Below are 25,840 nucleotides of genomic sequence, written 5' to 3' on the forward strand. Positions count from 1 at the left end.
AGATAGCCATTTTGTTCAGCATTGTCAAAAATATGATAACTATGTCTTTTAGGATGACTTAATCCCCTGAAGTCCCCGGGGGGAGGGCTGAAAGTTATGAGCTTTACCCAATGTTAACATAAAATATTGGTTATTGGGAAGTATACAGACGTTTTCAGGGGAGATTTTTTCTGGTAGTGAGGGGTGGGGGGGGTCTGGAGTTATGTGGGAGGATCTTTCCATGAAGGAAGGTTTCATAGGGGAAGGGACATTGCTATGAAGGGGGCGCCGGATTTCCCAGCATTATTTAAAAAAAGATCAGATTTTATATATTAAAGAACAAGTTTTTTAACTGAAAGTAAGGAGCAACATCAAAACTTAAAACGACAGAAAACATTACGTATAGGATTGGGTTCACCCCCTAGTCAATACCTCGCTCTTTAAGCCAAAGATTATTTAGTACTTTCATAAGAGCTATTTATTCATATTAATTAAAAAAAACTTTCCGAAAAATAAGTTTTCAAAGAAAAGTAAAGGCCATTTTAAACTCCAGATCAGCAGGTACAATTTCCTGATAAAATTCAAGCTAAAAACGACCAGAAATTACTATTAAAGAATAAATGAAACCCAAAGTTAACAGAAATTAAATAAACAATCATAACAAAAAACATACAACAATTAATAATATAAATGAATAAATAGATTTTAAAGCGAGCAATGCTTAGATTGAATTTAGGGAATAAATCTTTCGCTAAAATCTAGGGAAAGATTTTAGGGAATAAATATCAGCATATGTATATTAAATTGACAATGCACTTTTTTTTCTCAGTAAACTCATTTGATTTTTTTTTTCCGTAAAGTACAAATTATATTCTGGCTTTTAGAAAGCATAGGGGTTTTGAACCCTACTCACATTAATTTATGCTCGTTTTGAGTTTGACTCTAATATTTACTTTAATTTTTGTTCGTTTTGGGTTTCATTTATTTACTGATACTGATTTGGGGTAGTTGTATGCTTGGTAGATTATATGATAGTCCGGACGCCAGGTGTTGAAAATGTGAACCATACCACGACGGAATGGGGCTGCTACGAGAATTAGCCTACCCTCCACCCCCTAAATTGACCATGCGGATTCAAAAATACCAATGGCACTTGCTTGCGAGTGATGGAACACTCCGAAACTTGACATTTTATTAAATTTTATTTCTGCTTAAAAATATTCATACTGTAGTTGGATTCTTGGCATTAGGATGCCCTTTACATGACCACTGGGGAAATTTCCTAAGCTAGCTTAAAGATCGTTTACCATCAATCTCTTTTGACTTAGTCTCTAAAGGGGTTAGTATCCTTTTCATGTATATTTTATGAAATGGCCCTTTCGCTCTCTTCTGAGTTTAATTTAAAGCCAACTATGTCCATGTTGTAGTCGAACACTTGGCACAATGCTGCTTCTTACATTTTCAACCGTGCCAGGTTTCTGCAAGCGTATGCTTTCAAACCCTCTGGGGAACTTTTTATCGCTAGTCTAACAATCCTGTGCGATCGATCCCTGTTGATTTAATTTCTATTTCGCTAATATCTTTCTTATGTGCATTTTATGACCCTATTTACCTCTTTTTATTAGCTCTTACTTAATTTTACAGCGTTATAAAAGAAGCTACGCGTGAAATCTTTATTTTCAAAAAAAAAAAAAAAAATTAAAAGCAACCCACACAGTTTTTGTTTTCAACCTGTTTGTGATAATGAAAAAAAATAACAAGTGACTCTTGAAAACTAAGTTCAAAAAAGATTACTTATAACAAAATATTCTTCCAAATAGCCAGTTTTAATATTCATTCCAGGCATGTAAACTATTGATCTTAAACTACCCCATAAAAATCGTCAGCAGAAGATGATTTCTACAATTCTAAGAAAAGAAAGAAAAAACCTTTAAAAACTGTACCACCGCAATAAAAAAAGTCTTCTGCATGAAAGTAAAGAACAAAAACAGAAGTTTAAACGAACAATGATTATTGTCTCTCAACCTATGCAATAAATATTTCTGAAACTTGTGTAACGAAACTGACTAATTATATTCCCGTAGTACTATGCAAAACTAGGGCTTTATTGAAAACACACTACACATTTGGGTATTTTGCAAAGTTGAAAAAATGTTTTAGGATGTCTGTTTATGAAAAAAAAAACACACACACATTTAGGGTGTTTTTTTTTGTGGTTTGGATTAGCTAAATTAGTGTAGCTTTTGTGAAATCAATCTAGGGAGCCATATTAGCATAACTGCGAATCAAAAACTTCAAACCGAAAGAAATATTGTCGATTAAAATCGCCGAATGATTAGTTAGACACTTTAGAAGAGATGCTAAAGAGAAAATATCATTAGCAACCATTTTCTGGAAAGTCCCTTATCTCCACGCAAATAAACCAGGCGGAAAATCTGTTAATCTGGCGCTAGGAGACTTATGTACAAAACAAATAACAACTTTTTTTTTTACCTCCAAACTCAATTAATTGAAAATGTATTCAAAAAAGGATTTTAAAAAAAGTAAAAAGCCACATAAAACTTCAGACCAGCAAAAATAAAGTTGTATAACAATTCAAACTTAATCCGACCAGAAATTTCAATTAAAGAATAAATGAAATCCAAAACAGACAAAAATTAAAGTAAATGATCATATCAAGCACAAAGACAACACATAGCGATATAGATGAATAAATGAATCTTGAAACAAGTAAGACTAAAATGACTCTTCATGTCAATCTTAAACGAACAAAAATTAATGCAAACAGGCATTTGGCTACTACCCCCTTCACCCCCTCTAATCGTTTAAAGTTCCAAGACCTATTGTGTCATTAGTGTTTTACTGAAAAAGATTTGTATTTTGACCAGTTTGCTTTGTTTTTCAAATCACCAACGAACAATAAAAAATAAATTACTATAATAGTCAAGATGAATGAAAAGAACTAATGAAAATAAACCGAATATTTAATGTATGATGATATTAACCGCTGGAAACTCAGTAATTCAAGTTTTTTTTTCAAAATTAGAAATTAGAAAAAAATGTGTACAGTATAGTTTGTTTTCAGTAAATTGCACTGAATTTTATTGAAAACTTTTTGTATTTTGACCAGTTTGCCTTGTTTTTCAAAACACAGATGAACAATAAAAAATGAATCACTCTAATTTTCAAGATGAATGGAAAGAACTAAAGAAAATAAACTGAATATTTAATGTAAGATAATATTAATCCCTGAAAACTCACCAATTCAGGGTTTTTTGTTCAAAATTACTTATTTATAAAAAAAATGTATATAGTACAATTTGTTTTCAGTAAAATAAAATGACCATTAGGCTTTAGAACTTTTAATGGCTAGAGGAGGGGGGAGGGAGCAGTAGCTAAAATCCTTGTTTTAAGTCTGGCGTGAATATTACACTTAACTTTTACTTGTTTTAAGATTTCTTTATTCAGCTAAATCAGTATCTTTTGTCTTTATGTCTTTATGTCAGTATCTGTTGTCTTTATGATCATTTATTTTAATTTCTATTCAGTTTTGGTTTCGTTTATTCTCTAACTGTAATATTTGATCGTCTTGAGTTGGAACTGTTCTAGGACTGTTTTTTCTGGTCTTAAGTTTAATATGATTCTTAGTTTTCTTAAAAAAAAGTCTGACTTTTTAAAAATTAGTTTCTGTTCGTTTTTGTTTGGCAAAGTTTGTTATTGGTTAATAGCTCTCCAGTTTTCACGTCTTTGACTTACTAATTGAAATATTGATACTAATTAATTAGTTCTAATTAGTGTTTTTTGAATTATTTCAACACCCCCCTCAACACTCTCTGAAAGCTTCAAGTTAAGGCCCCTAACTGTTCTTGGGATATTTCACATATTGCGCATACCATTTTACGAAGTATCTTTTGATCTAGTTCAACTACTCCTGAAAGTCACCCAATCCTGATATATTGCACCTACGGCATTTTGACAACCGCGATGCACATACTTTTAGTTGTATTTTGATTAAGTTCAAGATCTCCCTCATCATTCCCTGAAAGTTTCAACTTAATACTCTTTACCTTTCCTGAGACGTTGCAGACGAACTGTTTTGATAACCTGGATGCAAATTATGTCTTTTAATTTTGTTTAACATCCCTCCCAGACGCATAGTTATTAGATCTTTTAACTTTAACAAAGTGGCTATTTCATAATTTTCAACAGTGTTTAAGGGGTCTAGAAGGAACAAGGAGGGCTCTTTGTCCTCCAAGCACTGTTAAACGTGCCCTGAAGGTTTAAACGTAATGCCTTCAACCGTTCCTGAGATGTTGGTGAACACACGAAGTGTGTTTTGATATTGTTCAACACCCCCCTCAAAATTCCAAGAAAGTAGTCTTAATTAGATTTAGTAACAGCTAAAAACAGTTTTAATCACAGTTGTAAGTTGTTGCAGTCGGAAGTAGTTGCAATCGCAGCACGTTACATTTGCAACTGCAATAGTAGTAGTAGTATTACCACTGAAAGTTTCAAGTAAATACCCATAATCGTTGCTAATATGTTACAGATGCACCTTATTGATAACTTGGATTCAGATAGTTTCTTCTGATTTAGCTCAACACATCCCTAAACATCCTCCAAAATTTCACCTGAATACCCTTAGCCTTTTCGGACACACCCAGGATCAAACCCCCCCCCCTTCCCAATGATAAATCTTGTAAAAACGGACGAATTGCATAATTTATATTCCTGTCCCGAGGGCTGTGGGGGTGTGGCATCCCCGGAAGCAAAGCTATCAGACGTTGTAACTATTTGGAATAAAATGACCTTTTAAGATTTCTACTAGTATTAAGAGGAGTTCATCTGAGAGGGCAACAGGAAGGGGGGGGGGGGGGTTGGTTGCCCTTCGTTCTCTTTTCAAAATACTTCTAATCATAACTTTAAAGTTTCAACTTAATACCCCTAGTTATTCCTTAGATTCTGCTATTGCACCCTTTTGACAACCCTCCTGCATACACTCTATCTTGATTTTGCTTCAAATCCTCTCAACATTTTCTAAAAGTTTTATCTTAATATCCTTAGTCTTTTTGGAGATACCGGATCAAACATGTCCCATTTTCAAAATATTCAACCTTATATATAAACAATTGGCAACTTATATACCTTACAACACTTGCCCCAGGGGCTAGGGGGGTTATTTCAATCCTGGAGGCATAGTTGTTTGACTCTTCGACTATTTTGAATAAGATGGCTATTCCCAAATTTGATCAGATATCTTTAGGGGAGGGCAGCCTAATAGGGAATGGAAGGGGGACATTCATGAATAATAAAACTTTCAACAGCAAAAGCTAGTTTATGCAAGAATCACAAAGAACTGCAGCACATACTCATATAAAGTTTTCAGGTGACAATTCCTTGTGCAACAACACGGTGATTCCACTTCACTAGGGTTTAAATAAGAAGCTTCAATATACGCATTAAAGCGAAGTTGCCGAAGGATTACTCAAGAGGAATCAGGGTATTTATCCCTTGCTATATTAGCCGACAAAACTTTTTCAAAATGAAAAGTTTGGCGCTTTAATTCAATAACAAAAATTTATTGCGGAAAAATACCAAATAAGTAAAAGCCAAAAAAAAAAAATTAGACCCGGGAAAATAATACGGAAGAAAATAAGAAGAAAAAAGAGAAAAAAAACAACCTGAAAAAAATATATATATTATTATTTGTGTAGATGGCTTTTTGGGTAGTTTCACAAGTATGTTTCTACTGTCTGTCTATACATATTTCACCCAAAACCAACCCCTAGCTGTGTACAAAGTAGTTCAACGGCACTTTGTAAGTAATTCTGACACATAATACCAAAGCCAGATAAATGGTGATTCGCTTCAAAAAAAAAAAAATTCAATAATACAAATGCTCCTAGGTTTAAATCCTACTTTTTGGAAATAGTATCCGGGCCATATTTAATGTTTTAAAAATATAAGGGTATTTGTTTTAAAACATGTTTTTTCAAAATATTTTTAACATTTTGTGCTGTATTTTACTTCTTCAAATAGATCGATATGAAAATGGAGTCAGAATTAAAAGCTTCGAAAGCTCTTTTGAAAATATTGCTAATAAAGCTCGATTGAGTCATATAGTATTTTGACAACTTTTCTATTTGGACATTAAATTCTAAAGTATAGCTCTTCAGGTTTAAAAAATCGTTTAGAGACATGTTTTACCTAAAAGTAAGCAGATTGACGGGTTTACTAGTTCATTACATTAATTATTTGCAATAACAGATAGGCCTAGTTAAGGGACAGTTCAACTAACGACTAATGTCCTGTGATTTCATAATTCTTTTGTTAATTTTTCAGTTTCACTGGATAGCTTTGAAGTTTTGCGTGCTATTGGTAAAGGCAGTTTTGGAAAAGTAAGTATCATTTCTAATTGTTCTACTATTGTTACATACCAAGGCTATCAGTTTTGTTTACAAAATTTTGTAACAATTGTAGTTTCAATTGTTTATTTTTATTCAGTTATAAATAATTTTATAAGGGTTTTTGGGGACCTCTTACACAATAACTCACAATTTCAAACGGTTGTGCAGTTGAAAGTGAAAGAAGAGCATTATTTTCAAAGTAATGTCACATGGGACATGTTTTCCACTTGATAGCTCCTTTAAAACCCTCTTTACACTTTTCGGCTGTTAAAGATCATGGTTCACTATTTACCAGGTTGCAGTTACTGTTGTGCTGAAATATAAGTGTATCGCATTACTGGTAAAAATTAAAAATTGCTTTGAACTGTGTATTTAACAAGAATTAGGTGAGATCAGTAAAATAAAGATGAAAATCGGTAAGACACAAAGTTAGTTCTGCAGTACCCAGTCGGGTACCCAGGTCGGGCTTTTATTTTTATCTAAAATGTCGTCAGCAGTTTCCTAATTTAGGAACAAAAAATTTTTTAAGGTGCCTAAAATAAGGGATGCGTATTGACAATTTCTGCCCAGGAAAGTTAAAGAAGTGCATACTGCCTCTTCCTGCCTCAATTCTCCCCCTCTCCCCACCAATAGCTTGGACTAATAGTCATATTAATTGTTAAAAATTGGTCTGGCGGGAAGCCTAACATTGAGACCTTATATTCTCCATTTTTATACCCATTTTCTTCGATTTTTAGTGGATGTGCTTCTAGTGCGGCTGTTAAACGTAAAATATCACTAGAATCGTGCACATCTGCCAAAAGGCACCAGAATTAGTGGAGATATAGATTAAAGTACGGGAAATCCAATGGTGACAGAAAGCTCTGACGCTGACACTTGAAATTACCTTTGCGAGCACCCGAACCGATAATAAAAGCGCAAGTTTACCAGTCTCTCTACAGACCATCAAAACTTCTGACAATACCTTTTAAGATATGGAGCCATTGATGGCTAAATGAAAGGCAAATGATTGCTCTGAAGCACGCAATAGAGCGCTAAAAAAAGCGCATAAACTGCAAAATGGAAGTGCCTATTCCATGGAATACAAAAACTTGTAAAAAAAATAGTTTAGAGTACTAGAAGTTCGACTATTACAAGAAGCAGCTCCAGTTTGTCTGTCCAAGCACGTATTTGCGTGGTCAAAATCGCGCAAAACTGATAGAATGTTTTGAGAAACTCTGCAAGAATGGAAATATAGTATGAAATATGGGGAACCCAATGGTTATTAGAATGAAGTCGAGCAACTGCTTTTAACCTTTTAACCTGCTTTTTAACCTTTGATTTCTAAAATCCACTGCAAACATAATTAAGATATAAGGATTAATGACCTTCAAGCTCATTACTATTCTTGCACGAGCCACTTGGAAATTATTATCCATTACTATTTTTGTAGGAGCTATCTAAATCACTTTCTCTCCCTCTGCATTAAAATTTGCCAATGTGTTTTCAGTTATTGATTAATTATTAATTTTAGTTGCTTCCTTTGTTGGTTGACGATAGCTTATCCGTCTTCCCGAAGACCAACGTCCAGGCAATCCTGGGCAAGAGACATGACTTGCTAAAATACACATTGAATTATTAGACACATTGTGTATTATCCGAAAAACATAGGAATTTTGCTTAAAGTAATTTTTAGTGCTTTTTAATTCAGTCTTTTAGATAGTAAGAGTTTTATTACCTTGGAGGAGCTTTACCGAGCTGATTTTACAGAATATCCTCATTGATTTTAAAAGACCTTAACGTTATTTAAACCAAGAGAAAACATGCTGAGAGGATTTAAGACTAAGTCTTCGCAAATTATTTTAGAATTTGAGGTGGCAATCCAAACTTTTTCGGCACCGTTGTTATCATCATTTAGAATTATCACTTTGTAAAAATACCGCTGTACTTTAACTGAGTCCATAGGTTTAAAAGACAGTCAATGTAAGAATGTCCTTGTACCATTGAATAAGGCGATAGGAAAACTGAATTCAATACCATAACAAAAAATATACGTCATTCCTGTCCAAAAACAAACACTTCAAACCAAACAAACACAAAAAATTGCTTGAAATACGAAAAAGAAAATTTTGATTCGTATTTAAATCAAACCATAAATATTTATGTATTTGAAGCATAAAAAATTGCTTGAAGTATGTAAAAGAAAATTTAGATCCGTATTTAAGTCAAACCATAACTTGACTTACTTGACTAAAGTCCCATCCATCCTTGAAGGTTGTCTTGGGTCCTCTTTCTTCGTAATGGTGTGGATGTGCCTTTTGTATGCTTCACGGTCTTCTGCTAGGCGAAGAAGGTCCGAGAGGCGGTGAGGTGCAAAGTTTTCCTCCCACCTTTTTGGGGGACAACAACAAGGACACGAACCGTGAATTTGGCCTTCGAAGGTGATTTTCGGGAGACGGGACCGACTCATCCGTTGTACGTTACCGAGCCATCGAAGTTGCTGGAGCTGGATCTTCATGAGAATTGTTTGTTGTACTTTAAAGCGCTCGAGAAGTTCGACATTTGAGATTCTATCAAGGTAAGTGGTCCCGGCGATGCGGCGGAGGCACTTAGTTTCAAATGCTGCGAGTCGACGATTGTCCTTTACCTTCAGCGTCAATACTTCACATGAGTAGATTGCGATGGGGATGATCAGGGTATCGAAAACTCGTGTCTTAAGCCGCAGAGACAAATCTTTGCTTCGCCATATGGGCATAAGGGCCTTGAAATTGGAACTCGCGAGGTTGAGATTGTGTCTTCTCTGAAGAATTTCCTTCGGAATATTGAAAGACATAGCTTTAAGTGGATCATAGTGGGAGACCTAAATTGTAACATAAATAGAGAGTCAACTCGGTCTGATCTTGTGCTTCAGTCTTTGCCAGATGGATATCAGATAGTAGCCAAGAGTGCAGATTTTTCGCATATTCATAATAGTGGATATGTGTCTGATATAGGCCCCTGTGTTTGCTCAGCTGGTGTGATATGCTCGAGTGTCGAGGTTCATGATGAAGAAAGAGATTATGATCACCTCCCCCTCTTTTTTACCGTCTCTGTTTCGCATTCTTCTGGCCTGAATCAGTGTGAATCTTCTGCTCAGGGCACGAAATGGTATGATAAGCGTGAATGGAATAAAGCTAACTGGACATTATATATCTGTACTTTGGCAACTCTGCTCTCATCTGTGACAGTTCCTTACCATTTACTTTGTACCAGTGTCCTCTCGCCTAATGTTCGATCACAACTTAATTCTTACTATTCTCAGATTATGGCCTGCCTTAAACAAGCCGAGGCCATAGCTGTCCCTGTTTCGCGTATTCGTTCGAAAACTAGAAGTTCTTTATGGAAAGAGGACCCTAAGTTAAAAATTGTGAAAAATCGGGCAAAAATGTGGCTTCGGATATGGAATGCGTGTGGCCGCTCCACCTCGGGTCATGTATTTAATATTAAAAAAAAACAAATCTGAATTCAAATCTTACTTGCGAAGCGTCTGATATAAGGTTAAGGAATTTTCGAAAAGTCCTCGGCAATGGAGTGAAGTGTTGAATTCTAGTAAGCTAAACCCGACTGTTTCGTTCAGTTTAATTCCTGGTGATTCATGGGTTAGTCATTACTCGACAATTTTCAGTACAGTAAATTATGCAGTTCATTCCAGGTTTTGTAGATTGCTTGATTCAGTTATTCCGCGTAGACTACGCCAGAAAGATATTATCCCTATTAGTGCTGAGTCTGTTGTGAAAAGCATTAAAAAACTAGAATCTAAGTCTGTTGATTTGGATGGAATTTGTGTTGAACATTTAAGAATTGATTCTCCCGAGTTAATTAATCATCTGCAACTACTTTTTCAGATATGTGTTAGTAGCTCACTAGTGCCTGATTCTTTCCTTTGTGGTACTGTTACCTCTGTTCTGAAGCGAGGGAAGGATCCGCTTAATTGTGGATCCTACCACCCTATCACTGTAGCGTGTAATTTAAGCAAACTATTTGAATATGTACGGCTCCCATTTATTCAAGATAAGGTGGATTATGACGCAAATCAGTTCGGTTTTAAGTCACGTATAGGATGCCAGCATGCTCACCGTATACTTGCAAAGGTGTTACAAAAAGCACATCGTTTAAAAATGGAAGTTCACATTTGTGTGTTAGACCTATCTAAAGCTTTTAACACTGTTTGTCACTCTCAGGTATGTTTTTCTCTGGCACGTTTGGCGAGTGAATAATTCAGTTATTTGTGTACTTTGGTTTTGGTACCAGAGTTCATTTATTCAGTTGAGGCAGGGTTCCCCGGCCTTTGGAAAAATCCCAGTTAGATCTGGGGTCCGTCAGGGTAGTGTGCTTTCACCTCATATTTTTAAAGCTTGTTTATTGAATGTTCTAAATATGATACCGCTTTCTTACTCTTCAGGGTTGTCAAACGCCTCCTATTTTGCATATGCGGATGATCTTCTGCTTGTTAGCAGGTCAAAGTTTACACTAATGAAGAATGTGCTACTTGTATTGCGGCTGTATGGGGAAATTGGATTAAGCCTCAACGCTTATAAATTCCAATATTTAGTATTTAGTTTAGACACTGCCTAGACAATACGTATGCTTTTTTTAGTGTCCGTAAAATGCTCTTACTTAGCAAGCTAGATATTTTCAAGTATTAGCTCATAGTGTACGGCGGTTCTGGGACAAACCGGGTGGGATATTAGAGTGAAGATGACACTGTGGCCCGCCAAAATTTTCCCCAACAGGGGAAGGTTTAACAGAAAAGCATCGCCTAAATTGTACTCGGATTTTTGTGACCATGCAGTTTTGTTCCCAGCTGGCCTTCACATCCTGTTTTGGCCAGGGGATATTAGCGATATTAGAATTGTGCATTTTAGATATTGCAAGTTTTTATTGTATCTACCTCGCAGATACAGTAATAGAAAGATGATGAGGATTTTTGACGCTCCGGATATTGTAAATTGTTTTGCCAGACAAAGTAGCCGTATTCAATAGAAAATTTTTTCTACTTTAGTTTTTAACCACCAAATTAGCGGGTTTGCAGACTGCATTTTTTGTTATTTGTTTTTGTTTTGTTTTGGTATAAATGTATCTTTTTGTTTTTTTTTTTTTTTTTTTTGTTTGTTTATTTTTTTTTCTCTCTTGTATTTTTTTACTAAAAATAAATTTATTTAAATCTGGTAAAGAATAAATTATTATTATTATTAGATGTCTTTTAATGTCTTTTGATAGACTGTTGTCGCTGGTGATCAGACTACCGAGGTAAGGGAACTCGTTGACCCACTGGATACTCTCTCCATTAAGTTTCAGGTCTGGCTTAACTGTATCCTGCGGCTTTCGTGAGCGGCACATAGCCTTTGTTTTTTATACATTTATGATCATTCCAAAAGAAGTAGTGGCTTCTAGGACGTTGTTAGCAACGGCTTGTAGATCCTCGGGTGTTTCAGCCTTTTCGTCAATATCGTCGGCGTAGGCTAGCTTATCTGTCTAAACACCCCCTATATGTGCGCTGCAAGTTGTTTCCATCAGGGATAAGACTGCCGTGAGGAAAAGGTTGAACAGCTCTGGAGACAAGAGGCATCCTTGAAGGACACCTGCGGAAGTCTGGAAATTGTCAGTGAGACCTTCACTAGTCATGACACGACTCCCAAATTTGGAGTACATATCTTTGATAAGATCTACTAGGTTTCGTAGGATTCCGTAATCGAGGAGGATATACCCTAGGCCATTTCTACAAATAAGGTCAAATGCTTGCTTAAAGTCGATGAAGAGCTGATACAGGTCGCGACCGAATTCCAGATATTTCTCTAAAGTTTGGCGAACAGTGAAAATTTGGTCAACGGTCGATCTCCCAGGGCGAAAACTGGCTTGCTATTCTTGGATGACTAAGGATGACACGGCTACGATCCGTTGGAGTATAATTCGGGTGAAGATCTTGGCAGTTTGACTTGTTAGGGTAATAGGACGGTAATTATCACATATTGCCTTTGACCCCTTTTTGTGTAGCGGAATAATTGTGACTTCGCACCAAGAAGTTGGGAAATGACCCTTTTGCCAGGGAACGGATACAATCTTGTGGAAAAGATCTATAAGTGGTTCACACCGGACTATTAGCAGTTCTGCCTGTATTCCGTCCGGACCAGAGGCCTTGTAAGTCTTCAGCGCTTGGATGGCATCCTCGACCTCAGAACGGAGAGGAGCTGGGCTGGGGTCTGAGCCAGTAACAGGAAACAGGTCAAGGACAGCAGGGTTTGGAAGGATATCAGAATTTAGCTTTTCTTTGAAATGCTCCATCCATCTCGATCGGATACCTTTTGTGCTTTGTATCTGGGAGCCGTTTTTATCTAGCAGTGCACAAAAACTGAGACTTTTCTTGCTTGTAGGCTCACGAACTCTCTTATACAGGAAGTATTAGTCACCTTTCTTAAAATCAGACTCACACTGTTCGCATTTGTCTTTAATGTAGGTGAGATGGGTTCTACGGGTGGCTTTTTCTACAGCACGCTTCAACTGCTTATATATGTCCCTGCTCTCTCTGTCTGACCTGTTATTATGTTTTGTTTCTCAGCACATAATAAATAATTTCGTTGGTCATCCAAGGCTTTTTATCACTTTTTTGGTTCCTAGGGCAGATATCGCTACTTTGCTGATGACCTTAGAGGAGTCTGTGACCAGTTTTTCGATATCCTCTTTAGACAGAGTTACAGGAATATTAAAAAGAAGGCCTGAGGGTCTTTGAGAAGATGTGTGTTGAAACGAGCGGGTCTCTTATTCAGCTTTGCGGAAGATTTCAGGCGTATCTTTAGTGCAGACATGACCAGGGAATGGTCGCTGTTGAAATCACCACCTGCGAAGGTGACAGTATCTAGCACAGACAATTTCCATCGCCTAGAGACGAGCATGTAATCAATAAGATTGCGGGTTTTTTCCATCCGGTGAGTTCCATGTCGCCTCACGACGTTCTCTGTCTTTGAAGAGAGTATTGGTGATGACTAGATAACTGTCTCTGCAAAATTCAATGAGGCGTTTTCCCCTCTTGTTAAGTCGCCCAAGGCCAAATTTACCTATAACATCTTCGTTTCCAGAAGAAACGTTACCAAGAATAGCATTGAAGTCGCGAATGACAACAACAAGGTCTTTTTTGGGAACTGCGTCAATTAGACTTTGCAGTTGAAGGTAGAAATTGTCTGACTCTTCATCTGGTCTGCTGCAGTCAGGAGCGTAGACTTGTATGATCGTGCTGTTGATCGGTGATCCTTTCATTCGTAACATAATCAACCGTTCTGACACAGACGTTACCGAAATCCGTGATCTTTGTGCTTTACTCGACATAAAAAACCTAAAACCTTGGTGATGTACACCGTCGGTTCTCCCAGACACTATCAGACTAGTGTTGCCGATCCTTTCTTCACCAGTGCTGGTGTGTTTCTGAAAGTCCCACAATATCCCATTTATATCGGTTTAGTTCATTTAGGGCAAGATCTATTTTGCCTTGTTTAGCAAGTGTCCTAACTCTCAGGGTTCCAATAGATAAAATCAATTTAGGGGAAAGCATAGCCCCCGGGTTCGGAGTTGTCAACATTGTTAAAGGGTCTCCATTCACGAGATTCTCGGTCGTCAGATCGTTGGTTGCCCCGGACGCCGTTTTTTGTTTGTTTTACTGCAACTTTTAGCAGTAACAGAATAATCTGTTATCTTTTGCCTAGATAAAAATCTATTGACTAGCTCGGCAAAATTGGCTGAACTTATTGGTGGATCCAAGAAGAAGGGAGAGAAGGGGTCACAGCCTTGGGAGTGGGAAAATATACTTTCAAATTCACAGTTATACAGGTATTGCAAGATAAAAAGTTTTTAGAATTCCCAATCCCCACCGAAAACCCTGGATCCACCGCCAGCTGAAATACTTTTCATGTGTTGATAGCTCAAATATTAAAATGTCCATATTATATATTTTGTTTTCAGGTATGCATAGTTCAAATGAAACGGAACAAGAAAATGTATGCTATGAAATATATGAACAAAGAGCAATGTCTAAATAAGGGTGCAATGCGCAATGTGGTCAGAGAAGTGGAAATATTAAGCAAATTGGATCACCCTTTCCTAGTTAATCTTTGGTTCTCTTTTCAAGGTACAAATTTACTTAACATCCTTTGAGAGTGAAATGTCTTCTGTGCAAGTTTGCCCTCCAAGTAAGTTTGCCCTTCAAGTAAGTTTGCCCTCCAAGTAAGTTTGCCCTACAAGTAAGTTTTCCCTTCAAGTAAGTTTGCCCTCCAAGTAAGTTTGCCTCCTGGCGCACTAAAAATCTTAAGAATTGTATAGCATGGGAAACTTAAGCAGAAATAGTAGGAAGCAGATCTCACTTTGTCTCAATTCGTAAGAGGACTCTGCCTTCTTCTCACTTTATAGATGCTTTATTAGCAAGGATATAGGGCGACTAATAGAGGTCCCACCTCCCTCTCCTTCTTGACCAATAGTTATTTTGAACCAGTAACTAATATGAGAAAAAAATTGGGCGGTGTTCTGCTTTAGCTGTATTAGTACAATTCGTCTTATTTGCGCAATTGTTCAAAAATAAAGTGTCCTTATTATTGATTCTTAAGCACTGGGCTGAAAGCGTAGACCTTAGTAATATCGCAGCCAGCGCTTGAAACTTAACTAGTTTTGTCTAAAATGACCAAGTTGTTCCAAGAAATAGAGTTAGTTTTCTTTTACTGCTTAAGATTATGTTTTAAAGCTGTAGGAATCTAAAGTTGCAAGAAAGCGATTAGCTTAGTACGCATAGGAGTCAAGCTCCGTAAAAACATTTCTACTCTGGTTGATCAAGTTTTTACTGACGAAAATTCATCAGTGAAGATAGCGTATCAAAATTTAATGGAGGCAGAGTGAGCTGTTTTAAGATTCAATGAATACAAGTTAAAGTTTGATGTCCTAAGATCCTAGGTATCATTACTATAGTCAGCAATTCACTAATTCTGCAGCCTCGGTGCATCAGCATAATTGTGACTAATATAATTCTGAATTTAATGAATGGAAATCTTTTTTTGGCTTAAGCTGGATAAAAAAAAACATACCCACATGCTATGGTATATAAAACATCTGTATATTTTAATAGCACTACAATTAATGCAACAATTAATAAAACTATTTACAAGAAATATATGCATAAAAAAAATACGTGAAAATATGCCGAATAAAATATACGGCTCAACAATAAAAGGTAATTATTGAAATCATTTTATTATGCAATAATCACCGTGCTGTTACTGATAATGAGATTTAGTCTTAATAAGACTGATTAATCAAAGCTTATAAAGAATAAAAAAAATTACTTTAAAAATTGTGAAACAGCACAAATTTATTAATAGTTCTTTCGTAGAAATATCAGTTAGTTTGTAAATATCTTGATTCAGAATCAGTTTCTCATCAATCCACAGAAGCAAACATCCACCGATATGCAATCATTATTAATCTTGTTTAAATCCATGCTGTAGAGTCTCTGACTCGGCACTTTCCTTCTTTCACATTTTTAATTCAATTAAATACTTTTTCTGTCTATGTAAAATAAAAATTGTGTTCCTAAAAAACTGGCTAGAGCCACACGCTTTTTGTTTCACTTCATTAGCAGTTGCTACCTTTTGTAAGTGGCATCATTCAAAATGTATTCTAAAGATTTGCAAAAGGTGAATAATATCTAAATATTACTGTTTAGTATCCTATATTGACTACAGGAAATTTGTTGTAAGTATGTACAATTGTGGTAAGGAAGTGTAATGGAGCGACTCGGCCCAATAGTACCTAAACAAATAGTACCTTTTTTAGGTACTTTCCCTAAAAAAAAGAGAATTTTGATAACAAAAGGTACACCGAAAGAACTGACTTTTAATGCGGATTCCAAATACAAAAGAATCATTAAGTTTAATGCTACCTTTCAAAAGCTACGAGCCTGTGAAAATTTTCCTGATTTTCGAAAAAGGTCCCGGAAGTTTCAAGCTCCCGCCAGCAAAAATGTGGAATTTTATATTTTTTTTTTTCTAGAAGAAGATCACTGATGAGTGTTTATTTGTTGTTTTGTTTCTTGTTTTTCCCAGGGATGATCGTATTAAACCAAAAGTACTAGAACATCAGTAGAGGACTCAATTGAATGGAATTTAAAGTTTTAGCGCTATTTTTATATGACCAAAAGGATTTGAGGGCAACTAGAGATTTTCTTGGGGGAAGGGGCTGGTACAACGGGAAGAATTTTTTCCTGTGGGGAGTGTCCAGGGATGGGATTTCCAGGTGAAAATTTACGCTAGGGAAATTTCTTAGAATTTATAGACGAAATTCGTTTTATTTGTCTCACTTTCTCTTTGGTGACTTATTTTTAAACGTGGAAATGTTCTGGGGGATTGTTCAGGGGTAATTTTCAGTGGGGTCGGTGGGTATTTGGGGGGAGGGGTAGGGTTTATTCTGCAGCAAAAATTTTCCATGGGAAAAGTATCACGCAAAAAAATTCTCCATGGGTAAATTTCCTGTGTGAGAAACTTTCTACTGGGGGGGGGAGAGGATTTACGCTAAAATATTTTGCAAAGGAGGATTTCTGGCATGACCCGAAAAAATGATCAGAAACAAAATGTAATACCGGTCTTTTTTCAAATGAAAGTATGCTAAGGAGAATTTTTCAGCAAAAATCGTCCGCAGGACATTTTTTTTTTGGAGGGGGGGGGCGGATTTGCAGCGAGGATAGAATTTTCCAGGGGTAATTTTCAGAGGGAGGGAGATTTGACGCGGGATAAAATTTCAATGGAAGGTTTTTTTCGGGGGGAGGGGCAAACTTTTCATGAAAAGGTAGGCATTAATGCTTCCATATCAATGCAGGCATGCAGCTAGACGGCATAATAGTAAAATATTGTACTGGCACGTTAACAAATTGAGAGGTAGTAGTCAATCCGGACTTTTCCCAGTTAAAGATAGGAATGGGGTGGCAATTAGCGATGAGGAAAAAGTTAAAGCGAGATGGGCCGAACATTTTGAGAACTTGCTTAACCGAGATAGAGTTGCACGAAAAAATATAGAGGAAAATGAAAAAGTTTATGATACCTTGGATGTGATGGAAGATTTGTTTTGTGAGGAGGAATTAGCAACAGTACTAAAAGGATTAAAGAATAATAAGGCTCCAGGTGCTGATAGGGTAGTAAACGAGTTTCTTAAATATGATGGCTCTGAGGTTAGAAAATAAGTTATTGAAGATTATGAATTCGATTTTTGAAAAAGGGGAAGTACCTAACGATTTTAGGAAAACCTTAATTAAACCACTCTATAAGAAAAGTGATAAGAGTGAGTGTCGTAATTATCGAGGCATTATTCTGGTGTCTGTAGGTAGCAAATTGCTTAGTAATATGGTACTTTTAGACTGAGAGATGCCGAAGACAAAGTTTTAAGAGAAGAGCAGTAAGGTTTTAGAAAAGTTAGAGGATGTGTTGACCAAATTTTAACTCTTAGGTTAATAATTGAGAAGTGCCTAAGTTTTCAAACACCTTTGGTCCTCAGTTTTATAGATTATGAGCAAGCGTTCGATTCTGCTGATAGAAAAGCTTTGGTAAAGGTTTTATCATTGTATGGTATACCAGACAAATACATTAAAGTGATTAGTGCTATGTACGAGAATAACACTGCTGCTGTTAAGGTAGGAAATGAGGTTAGCAGCTGGTTTTGTATTAAATCAGGAGTTAAGCAGGGTTGTGCTCTATCCCCCTTTATAGGATTATTTTGATGGACTTTGTCTTAAGGAGCACAAAAAGGCAATGGGAGACCACGGAATCAAATGGGGAGGAAAAAGTCTCCTGGACTTTTTTCCTGGATTATGCTGATGATTTAAGCATCCTAGATGAAAGTGTGAACAAAATGAATGAAGTTTTAGAGGTTTTGCGAGCTCAGGGTGCTAGTATTGGTTTGAAAATTAATGTTAGGAAGACTAAGTCACTAAGACTAGGAATAAGTGAAGATGAAAAGGTGATGTTGGGTAATGAAACGATTGATCAGGTGGGTAGCTTCACTTACCTTGGTAGTATTATTAGTAAAGATGGTGGGAGCAGTGAAGATGTTAAAAGTAGAATAGCCAAGGCTCAGGATGTTTTTTCACAGTTAAAAAAAGTCTGGAAGAATAGGAAGATAAGTCTACAAACCAAGATTAGAATCTTAGAAGCTACAGTGATGACAGTCGTCAAATATGGCTCTGAAGCATGGACGCTCCGAGAAGCGGATGAAGATTTGCTACATGTTTTCAAGAGAAATTGCTTAAGGATTGTTCTGTGTACCCGGCTGACTGACCGTATTTTAAACAATAGGCTATACGAAAAATGTGGTTCAATACCGCTTTCTAGGTCTATAATGAAAGAAAGGTTGAGGTGGTTAGGGCACGTTGTGTGGATGAAGGATGACAAATTACCAAAAGTTTCTCTTTCTTGCCAATCGCCTAAAGTTAAAGAAACATAAGGTCGTCCTCATCTGGGGCGGAAGGATATCATAAAAATAAATCTAAAAAAAATTGAAACTTCTCAGACATATGTAAAGTGAGTGGCTTTAGAAAGGTGGGAGTGGTGCAGAGTAGTCAGTAGCTGTGTTAGCCTCAGTCGGCTCAGTGCTGCGATGAGTTGTTAGTAGTAGTATATATATATATATATATATATATATATATATATATATATATATATATATATATATATATATATATATATATATATATATATATATATATATATATATATATATATATATATATACTCACTACTATATATATATATATATATATATATATATATATATATATATATATATATATATATATATATATATATACTCTACTATATATATATATATATATATATATATATATATATATATATATATATATATATATATATATATATATATACATATATACATATATATGTATATATATATATATATATATATATATATATATATCATCATCACTCACACACTATATATATATATATATATATACATATATATATATATATATATATATATATATATATATATATATATATATATATATATATATATATATATATATATATATATATATATATATATATATATATATATATAAACCATGAAACCTTGCATAAAAATTGAAAAAAGCTGACTGGCAAAGCTGACTAAATCCAAGGAGAAAGGTAGTAATTTCGGATACTCACCGAAGAATGCCGACTTTCTCTCCAATTTCGGTCTTTCAAGGTAACATATACATAACTTCCGTGCTTTCGAGGAATTTCTATATCTGAGGGAAAATAAACCAGAAGCACCCACGCTCGTTTTAGTTCGCTTCTACATCAAATATGCTGGTAGAAGTGCTTAACAAAAAGGTTCACTTGACGATTAATCACTATGTCACACAGGAAACTATTTCCCGACAAAATTGATCCTTAAGGAGCCATTGTTGAACTCAGTTAGAAGCTGTTCGTACAAAAACTTTGGGCAAATATTCATAGGTTAGAGCCTTTGGACTCCACCCTCTGAATCCCAAAATTTTTATAATTTCTGTCAAAATTTTCTTTCACGTGATTTCTTCCAAAAAGATATAATTTCTAGAAGAAATGTTGATCTTAGAAGAAATTCTAGGAATTTATAGAGGGAATTCTAGGAAGAGGGAACTCTAGAAACAATATTATTTTAGAAGAAATATAATTTCATCCAAAAACAGAATTTTTTAATTTTCTAGCAGATAACCCACACTACACGTATATGTCAACACCCTTGATTCAGTATGAAGAGTAGCTCGGGCCTTCCGTTCTTAAAAATGTAGCCTCTCCTTGCTCGACCCGTGTTCGGGTCTGCTGCTCTCACTTGTTTGCAATAATGATTTCAGATATCCATATTTTGTTTTTGATTTGATTTTGTTTTTCTCTGTTTTTTGGTTTGTGCTTCTCGGGGATAATAGCCCAATTGTGTCCAACCCACGGCGATCGTGCCGCTTGCGGCCCTCTATCCTATTGAAACTTATATTGTTTTTGAAATAAGTAATTCTATTTTCAATAAGATAAAACTGAAAGAGCAAGACCTTTTTCGTTTCCAACACATCGTGTTTGCGAAAATCCATCCTACTCATCCTGTTACATTTAATAACCTTTTCTACTTAACGCGATTTAAGTTTGGCCAAACCCGTTGAGGAACCCTGATAAACGTTTCACAACGACTGAACGCACTTAGTTCACGTCTCCAAGGTAAAGACAAATTAATCACAACTATGTTTGATTATGTGAGGACCTTTAAAACAAAATTGCGGCTTTGAGAGTCGCAAATAAAAAACAATAGTTTTGTACATTTCTTTGTATCACGAAAGAATAATCATCAAAATCCCCGAAAATGCACATAAATTATATGAAATTTAAGAAATAAATTCTAAGTTAGATTTCACAGCTTGCAAGAGAATGTTACAAGTTTCAGTTTTTTTTCTCTTTTCTCCATTAACAGAGATGAGGTTCTTGAGGATCTACAAATAAAGTCCGTGGATTCGGAATGTGCGTCAGACCTACAGACAGGCCCAAATTTACCAATAGGCCCACTAGGACCGTATCTTGGGGGACACAATGGCAGGGAGTGCAATAAATTATCACTGAGCGGCTTTTGTCTTAACAAAAGCTGGACTTATATGATTTATCTTCAAAGTGCCAGGTACACTCCGCCGCTACCGCCGCGCTTAGAAAAGTGATTTTAAAATAACACAGGAATCCTGTGGCCACCAATAAACTGCCAGATGCCTCCCATTCATGGCAGCTGAGAGTTCGATATCACCTCTCTCTTTCATTACTTTTGACTCATTAGTTGCGTTCTGTTCAGTGCTTCCACTATCCCCAAATTTTCGAGGATTTCACCAAAAATCTCACAAAAATAGAGTGACAAACACGCTTAGGCCCAGAATCATAAAAGCTGTAAATCTGGCCTTGCCTAAAGGACAAGTTTAACAGTGGCCTAAACATTCCCTAAAAGTTTCAACTGAACACCATGAGCCGTTCCTGAGATATTGCAGATCCACCCTTTTGACAACCAGGAAGCACATTGTATCTTTATATGAGTTTATCATCCCTCTCAAAATTCTCTGGAACTTTCGACTTAATACCCTTAACTGTTATTGAGATATTAAAAAAAAAACTATTATAACAAGTTGGATATACATATTATCTTTTGATTTAGTTCAACATCTCCAGAAAGTTTCAACTGGGCACCAAAAGTCAGTCCCGAGATATTGCACGTACGCTCTTTTGACAGCCATGATGACCATAGTTGTATTTTCTTGAATTGAACAACCCCCTCAACATTCTCTGAAAGTTTCAACTTAATACCCTTACTTGTTCTGGAAATATTGCAGAAATTTTGTTTTGACAACTAGAATTCATATGCTGTTTTTTATTTAATCCAAGATCCCAATCGACCATTCCGGAATTTTTAACTAAATAAAATTAGCCGTTCCTGGGATATTGCTGGTACGCCCATTGATAACTGGGATGTGATTAGTGTCTTTAATTTCAGCATCCCCTCGATGTTCCCTTAATGTTTCAACGTGATACCCATCCCTTACTGTTCTCAAATTACTGAAGATGCATTTTGACAACCTGGGTGCGCATAGTACCTTTTAACTGTGTTTAACACCCCCTTAACATTCCATGTTAGTTTCAAGTTAATACCCATAGCCGCTCCCAAGATGAGTATAGATGAATCCAGATACGTTCTTTTCACAACTTGGATTCACAGAGTGCCTTGGCATTTAGTTCAATCCACCACTTGACATTTCCAGTAATTTTCAACTGAATATCATTAGCCATTCACAAGATATTGTAGATAAGCCTTTTATCAACCTTGATGCACTATGACATTTTGACAAGCAGGATCCAGGTAAACTTTTGTTACGTACTTCAATATTTCTATTTGTAGTAGTACATAGATTGCGGCATTGTTTGCAGTCACACTTGAAATCGCAGTAATAGTAGCAGTACTAATATTGGTAGTCCCCCTCACAAGTGGAAGCAGTTGCAGTCACGGGTTGTCGCATTTGTTGTCAAAAGTTGCCACACCTACAGTCGTAATCTCAAGTACTCACACTCACAAGTAGCCGTAGTGGCAGTTGAGTCGCATTCGTATTCGCAGTTGCAAGTAGCTGCAGTCTCACAGTCATAAGTCGTCACAGTCGCAAGTAGTTGGAGTCGAAAGTATTTGCAGTCTTAAGTAGACACAGTCGCAAGTAGTTGGAGTCGAAAGTATTTGCAGTCTTAAGTAGACACAGTCGCAAGTAGTCACAGTTGCAAGAAGTTATAGTCACAAGTAGTCACAGTCCCGGTAACAAGCAGTCGTATTCGATGTCGCAAGTATTCACATCTGCAAACAGTCGAAAGAAGTCCTAGTCGCAGTCACAAATAGTTGCAGTCGCGAGTATTAGCAATCAGGGCTGTGGAGTTAAAGTTATGGAGTAGGAATTCTAGTAAGTTTTTGCTGAATGGAGTCGGAGTCCAAGTAATCGAAATAATGTAAGACCCTTTCGAGGCAGAGTTGGAGTCAGAGTTATGGAAACACACAAAGGCTGGAGTCCAGCCAAGTACTCTTAAATACTACTAAAAAGTGGCAATAAAAAAAAAATAAAATAATGTAGGCTACTTATAGGGAATAGGATTTTTCGCACGATAGTACTACAGTGCTTCTACAGAAACAATTTATTCAAATATTTATATCACTGTTGAAAAATTTACATATAACATTTGTAAATACATTAAATATAAAATGCAGAAAGATACAAAAATGCTTAAATATTAACAAAGATACCCCTTTTGCGCTCTACAGCAATTCTGGCAATGCAGAATATAAAACTTATAAAACTTATATTATCTGGAGGTTTATTCTACGGATCTGTCACTAGTTGAATTCATTTAGAATTCATCAACCGATCTGTCACTAGTTGTTTGCATGCAAAATACCCTGAATCTCAGTTTTAAATCGCATTTCCAGCTAAAGTTCCAACATCCTTCAAGATAATTCTTCAGTACCCCCCCCCCATGTCTCATACATTTCACATTTCTAAAAGGTCGTTCCTTCCAGTCAAAGATACGGTCGTTCCTTTTCTGTTTCACAAATTATTTACAAGATTTACGATCCTGTGATAGAAAAACACTAAAACTTCAAAAAAAATAGAAAGCAAACCCTGGATTATATATCTTCCGGGTAATTGAAACATAATAAAAAAGAGCTGCTCTTGAATTGGGTCCACTTTCAGTGCAGTAGTTTTTTTCGTTTGCTTATTTTCTAGTTTATTTTGTATTTAATGCTCATCTTGCATGATAATATAATTTGTTATCATGTTAAGGTTTGCTATTTTTATTGTGTTTTGTTAATTTTATAATTTTTTTTTGTGTTAATAACATTTGTCATATTTTATATTTACTTTATGTGTCATGATTGTATTTCTTATGTGTCAAGGGGTCTTTCACAATGAATATTTTGCGCTGAAGTCTGAATTTTGTTTTTGTCGTCTTTTGTTTCTTCCTCTTTTGTTATATCTTTATATGTCTTTTTTCTAACGGGTTTTAAAAGAAATCAGTAAATGAATTAAATACTAATATTTACCTGCTTTTATGATAACATTAGTTTATTTCTAGATGTAGAAGACATGTTTATGGTCGTGGACCTGTTGCTTGGTGGTGACTTGCGCTATCACCTCCTGCAGAATGTTTATTTTCCAAAGGAAGATATTCGGTTGTACCTGTGTGAAATAGCCTCCGCTCTTGATTACCTCAGACTAAACTCCATAGTTCATAGAGATGTAAAACCAGAAAATTTATTGTTGGACGCCGAAGGTAAGTTGGACCTTCAAAGACTTCTGGGGAAAGACATGCAAGTTAGCGTGGTGTCCATGCTTTACTTGGGCGTCTGTAAGGGAACTAAGCTAATGCTTTTTCAGTAGAAGCCTTAAAGCTTTTTTGGAAGTATTAATCAATCAATCAATCAATCAATCAATTTATTAATACTAAAAGAAAACAATTACAAAACATAAGGTTTTTACATGCCCTAGAAGCATAGCTTATAAAGGGCCAACAAAACAAAATAAAACACTTTTGTAAAGCACATAAAAAAGCGCATGCAATAAAGCATATACATATACAAGCACATAAAAAAAAGAAAAAAAAACACTGAAAAAAGACAAGGACATTTATGAAATAGGGGATTTAGAAGGAAACACAACATATATCTGAAAAAAAAATGAAGAAAAAAGATGAAAATTAGGCTAGAATCCAAATATATCTTAAAATCTGAAAAATTTATTAAATGGAAAGAAGAGGGACACATAAATTAGCATAAAAAGAAAAATTAAATGGGAACACCCGAACAGATAAAGGAACATCAGATGGGATGGACTTCCAAAGTCAAACTGATTGAAAAACAAGAGACCTCTGAGCTGCTGTAGATGATCGTTTGGGTAAAATAAATCTGCGAGAAGAAATACGTAAAAAAGAAGAGTACCTACCTGAGCCTGACCGTAGGAAAGGCTGCTGCAGAGACGGTGGAAGTGTACCTAGAAAATCAGAATGCGCTAAATAAAGGTAAATTTTACCCACAATACGATCCAGCGGAGCTATTCCAGTATCATTATAAAGATCAGAGGAAGGGTAAACCCGAGGTAGAATAAAAGTAGCCTTCACTGCCCAATTTTGGGCTCTTTGAAGTGAGCAGAGAAGAGATTTATTAGTACTACCCCATACAGAAGAGTAATAAGAAAGATAAGGAAATATAAAAGCATAATAAAGAGAAAGCATAACATCTGGGGGAAGAAATGAGTTAACCTTGCGTAATATTGAAGATTGGCGGAGGAGAAGGGACCGGATATGAGTTAAATGGGGTCTAAAAGAAAGAAAACAGTCAAGATACACACTAAGAAATTTCACAATAGTAGCTTGCGGTATAATATCATTCCCATAAGTCAGGTTGATTTGCTCCTTTACGTCTCTCATACGATAAGGAGTCCTGAAGTGTACGATGGCACTTTTTTTGCTGTGGAGAATCATACCATTTGACCAGCACCAATCTTTTGCTTTATCAAGAAGACCTTGAGCTAGAGAAGGGGCAGATGGCAGGTCCACTATAGCATTGAAGAAGTTACTGTCCTCAGCAAAAAGAATAGGGTGCAAAAATGGATGAAGACCATCCGCAAGATTATTAATATAAACTAAAAGCAAAAGTGGTCCAAGCACAGAGCCTTGGGGGACACCTTTCAAAATAGGCAAGGTAGAGGAAGAAGCACCATTGACCAAAACATACTGAGATCTTCCTGAGAGGTAAGACCTAAACCATTCAAATGGGACTCCATGCACTCCAAATAAAGATAATTTAGACAATAGAACAGAGTGAACGACCATATCAAATGCCTTTGAAACGTCAAGAAATAGATAGACACAAGCCCT

At 35.9% G+C, this 25,840-nt stretch overlaps 1 protein-coding gene across 3 annotated transcripts in view; it reads left to right on the forward strand.

The window, feature by feature from the left end:
* Positions 1 to 25,840, forward strand: part of LOC148951004 (serine/threonine-protein kinase 32A) — a 368,633-nt gene that overhangs the window by 79,968 nt on the left and 262,825 nt on the right. For all 3 annotated transcript variants that reach the window (XM_089090551.1, XM_089090550.1, XM_089090549.1), the window contains 3 exons: positions 6,322 to 6,377; positions 14,355 to 14,520; positions 24,041 to 24,238. In XM_089090551.1, coding sequence (XP_088946677.1) covers positions 6,322 to 6,377; positions 14,355 to 14,520; positions 24,041 to 24,238 — 420 coding nt within the window. The remainder of the gene's footprint in view (positions 1 to 6,321; positions 6,378 to 14,354; positions 14,521 to 24,040; positions 24,239 to 25,840) is intronic.

The sequence above is a fragment of the Artemia sp. Qi Xiang Cuo genome, chromosome 6 (genome assembly GCF_049724085.1).
Source record: "Artemia sp. Qi Xiang Cuo chromosome 6, ASM4972408v1, whole genome shotgun sequence".
NCBI lineage: Eukaryota > Metazoa > Arthropoda > Branchiopoda > Anostraca > Artemiidae > Artemia > Artemia sp. Qi Xiang Cuo.